General features: G+C 40.4%; 1 protein-coding gene across 1 annotated transcript; it reads left to right on the forward strand.

Moving 5' to 3' along the window:
- The first annotated feature begins 2918 nt into the window (after nucleotides 1-2918).
- On the forward strand, nucleotides 2919-3858 carry FOXR2 (forkhead box R2). The gene is given in 5 exon segments (XM_039851436.1): nucleotides 2919-3219; nucleotides 3222-3275; nucleotides 3278-3546; nucleotides 3549-3605; nucleotides 3607-3858. Coding segments are annotated over 5 exon segments (933 nt in total).
- The last annotated feature ends 296 nt before the right edge of the window (nucleotides 3859-4154 follow it).

Below are 4154 nucleotides of genomic sequence, written 5' to 3' on the forward strand. Positions count from 1 at the left end.
TTTAAGTAGACTTTACATCCTTTCCAGGACTGCCCCTGACATTCTTGAAGGCATTCTTGTTTGAAACAGAGGAATTTACTTATTAGGAATTTACACATCTGATTTTTGTCCTGCCCCAAAGTGAGTATCAACTATGCTCCATACCAGTTCTTTTAGTAGAGACCAAAGTCTAGGTACAGAAATACTTTTGAGAATTGATAGCATGCGAAAGTGCTATTTCTACTGCTATTGTTGGACCATTGTATCGTGTGTGTGTGTGTGTGTGTGTGTGTGTAAGAGAAAAAGCACATGAGCATGCACATACCGAAAAAGATATTTTAAAGGCCATCGTGAATTCCTACCTCTTTTTCCAACTTAACTTATTTTGTCATTGTACCTTACATTGCTCATGACACAGTTTCGTCAATCACTAACATTTTTGCCTATATTAACACCTGGGGTGGGTGGGAAACTGGAAAACAAGATACACCCAAACATCAGTTTAAGTATTTTTGGAGAGCATATGCAAAATGATACTGCCTGTTTTTTTTTTTTTTTTTTCTTTTTTCGGAGCACACTTAAGAGACAAGGTACCAAGTACTTTGTTGGCATGTGCTAGCATGTTCCCTAATATCTCTGCCCCCGGGTAACATACCTTTAAAGCCTCAGTTCAAGCAACTTTTCTTATGAGGAGCCCTTCTGATTCCTATCATTTCGGATAGGAATGCTCCCCTAGCATAATATCTAGCACTCATCACATTGTATTTTAATAGTCTCTTTGCTTGTATGTTTTCCCTTATTAAGCTGTGATATCCTTTTGGGTTGTGTTTTATTCATCTTCCAGACTTGTTACATACTGCTTGGAACATGTTAGATGCTCAATACCTATATATTAAACATTTTAATAAGAATCAAATAAATAGAATACAGTGATGACCTCGTTTTGCCAGCCAATCCTTAAAGATAGGGCCCTTTTCCTAGTGAAGATGGAAGAAAAATTCAGTAACACTAGAGCCCCCACTTATGGGATAAGACACTTCTAAGAGCTAAAATGCTGCCAAGCTCTCTGGTGTTGTCATAATAAGCTAGTAATTTCAGGATTAGTCCCCTGCTTTGTCCAGGTCAGTGCCCTACTGGGAAGGGTTTCCATTAATTCCCTATTGGGAAGTGGAAACAGTATTTTTATTAGAGAAAGCTCCCTTGAGTCTTAAAAAATGAGTATGGGCTAGTCAAGCTAAGGCAATTGGGAGGAGGCCATTTTGAGTAGAGGTGGCAAATCGAGCAAAGGGTCATAGACAAAAGATAGCAAAGAGGGGTGGGGTGGGGTGGTAAAAATCTTAGAAGTTTAGTGTTTTTAATATGTTAAATAAGAAGCAAGGAAGTTGACATGATAAATTAGCCTGGAAAGATAAACAGGGTTGGTATTCTGAAGGGCTTTTTATACTGCATTAAGTAATAGGATTTTATGTTGGAACAGAGAAACAGATGATATTAGAATAGTGGTAAAAGCACATGTTCTGCAGCGAGGCTGCCTAGATTTGAAATTCAGCTCTGCCTTTTACTAGCTGTGCAATTCAGGCTTTTGTGCCTTACATTGTTCCTTTTGTAAAAGGAGAATAATAATAAGAGCACCTATTTCATAAGGTTGTTTTTAGAATTAATGAGTTAAATCACCTATGGCACTTAGAGCATTCAGTAAGTATTAACAGCTGATGTTGTTAATATTTATATAGTAGAGAATCTCTCTGGCAGTCTATATGGAGGGTGATTTTGAGTAAAGTAGGACAAGAGGGTGGGGAAAACAATTGGAGGATTAATATGTCTCCCTAGTAGCTCTCACTGAACTTTGCTGGATATTTTTGAGGTATAGTCCTATGTAATGGTTTTAATGAAATCACATACTTTATAGATAGATTTTTTGCAGACTCAATTAAATGAAACTGTCCACCTTTGTTTATCCCAAGAAATGCCTTTGGGATCAACTTACTGGAAAGTCAAACTCTGGAGGTTTCAGGAACTTACATTTCATAGCTAAGCTTTGTTTGGTCCTACTGTCTTCAGAGTACAGTTCAAAACTTAGTTCCTGAGGGGGTGACCTGGAGAGAGCAAAGCCAACGTTTCCCAGAACAGGATTGAAAATAACAGCACAGTTGAATTCCAGCATGGGTTTGAGACTAATGGAGATCATCTGATAGTTACTATCTTACTCTAAAACTCAGGTTACACATATTGGTGCCTCCTTTATATAGTATGTTGGATGCAATCAAGAGGCAGTGAGTATAATGAAAGGATCAGAAGATCTGGCTGTGGATCTAGCTCTGCTACTTACATAACCTTAAATATTCTGTAGATCTCAATTCCCTTATATGTAACATGGGGTTAATAATACTCACTATGTTATCTTTCAGGGCTCTCATGAGAATCAGTTGAGATCATCTATGTGAAAGCACTTGACAACAAGCACATTAAAAATGAAATGATTATTTAAGCCATTTAAGAATGACTCAGAAATATAATGTCATGTGTACATGTTTGTTCTCCATTAAATGAACCTAGCAAGAATTGAGAGATATGTCAGAAAATCACCTGTTATGCAAATCACCTTAGTCTGCACATAATTCAAAATGTGTAAGTGCTCATATGAGGACTCTCTGTTTCCAAAAGCTCAGGAATTCCATCTTGAATGTTTTGCCTGCTAAAAAGCTGTTTTTGGTTACTTCTCTGTTTTGAGCTGTTCCAGAACACTGAAGTTTCTCCAAGTCTGATCACTAATCAATGACATTGGTGCCCTTTTTTCCAGTGTTTCTAGCAGGTCTCCTGATACATTCCCTAGATGTCATATACTACATCAAACACAGTGCCCTACCAACAAGTGTTTTGAGAAGTACCTCAGAGACCTCTGCCCTTTTGGAAGTATTCCACCTATCTTTCTACCAAAGATGGATGTAAAACTAAAAAATCCCAAATTCTGGTATAGTCTCCATGGCCAGGTCCCAGGGCTGCTGGAATGGGACATGGAAAATGAGTTCTTCCTTCCCTGCACCACGGACCAACACTCCTCTGCTGAGCAGGACCTTTCCAAATACATCCTCCAAAAAACAGAGCCCCCAAAAATGCCTCAAGAGAGGACACCTAGTCCTAACAAAGATGGTACTGACTCAGAACCCAACCTGTGGATGTGGGTGAATCCCAACATCGTGTACACCCTTGGCAACAAGAGAGTCCCAAGGCCCAGTAAGAAAATGATCTGATAAGCATGCTTTCTTTTCCTCAGTCACTTCCAAAGAATGAAGAGTCTACGCTGCAGTGAAAGAGTCTCTGCTATCTTCCTCCAGCTAGCAATCTCCTCCACGAAAGCAATTTACCTCTTCTCCCAGCAGCTGGGAGCTCAGAAAAGAAGAGACTGAGGAAGATGATGACAATTTCTCTGTGACCTCCTAATCCCCTGACAAAGGGGAGTGCTTCCAGAGCCAAAGTTGTGGCAAGGCAATAGCTAGGAAGAGGAGGTCCTAGCCCCACCCTCATCTCAATTAGACTCACTTAATTGCCCTGGCATTAAGAAACAGCTCCCACCCTATGGCTGCAATATGCAATAGATATACAGTTTCACCCAACAGCATTTACCTTTTTTTCTGGACAGCTCCAAATAGCTGGAAGAACACAATCTGCCACAACCTCTGCTTCCTGGGAAGCTTCAAGAAGACACCGGTCAGCCACCAGGATATAGCCAATACAAGGCCACAGTCTGGCCTCTGGAGACTTACTGAGGAGGAATAAGGCCACTTTCAGGAGACTCATGCCTTAGGCTCTGCTCATAAGGAGAGAGTCCAACAGTGCACCAGCCAGCAGGAAGTGATAACCTCTCTCTTTGACCTTTGAACTATCACTGCTCCCTTTCCAGAACACTGCCTTCCTTACTGTGCCTACCCATGTCCTGATTGGCCTTCATTAATCACTAAGCCTAAGGTGCCAATCTGTACTGCTACAAGAATAGTATTAAAGTGAAAGGCGAGTACAGAGGAGGCGGAGATTAAATCTAGGTGAGAAATCATGAAAATGGTGTGAAGACAGTGGCAGTTGTTCTGCATTTTGAGCAGGGGCAGGAAATCCTAGAAACAATGGTATGGCAGTCAAGGAGAGAAGGGAATATTTTTTAAGGAAAGGGGTTCCTTTTA

This window comes from Pteropus medius, unplaced genomic scaffold, assembly GCF_902729225.1.
Source record: "Pteropus medius unplaced genomic scaffold, Ma_sr-lr_union100, whole genome shotgun sequence".
In the NCBI taxonomy this organism is placed as follows: Eukaryota; Metazoa; Chordata; class Mammalia; order Chiroptera; family Pteropodidae; genus Pteropus; species Pteropus medius.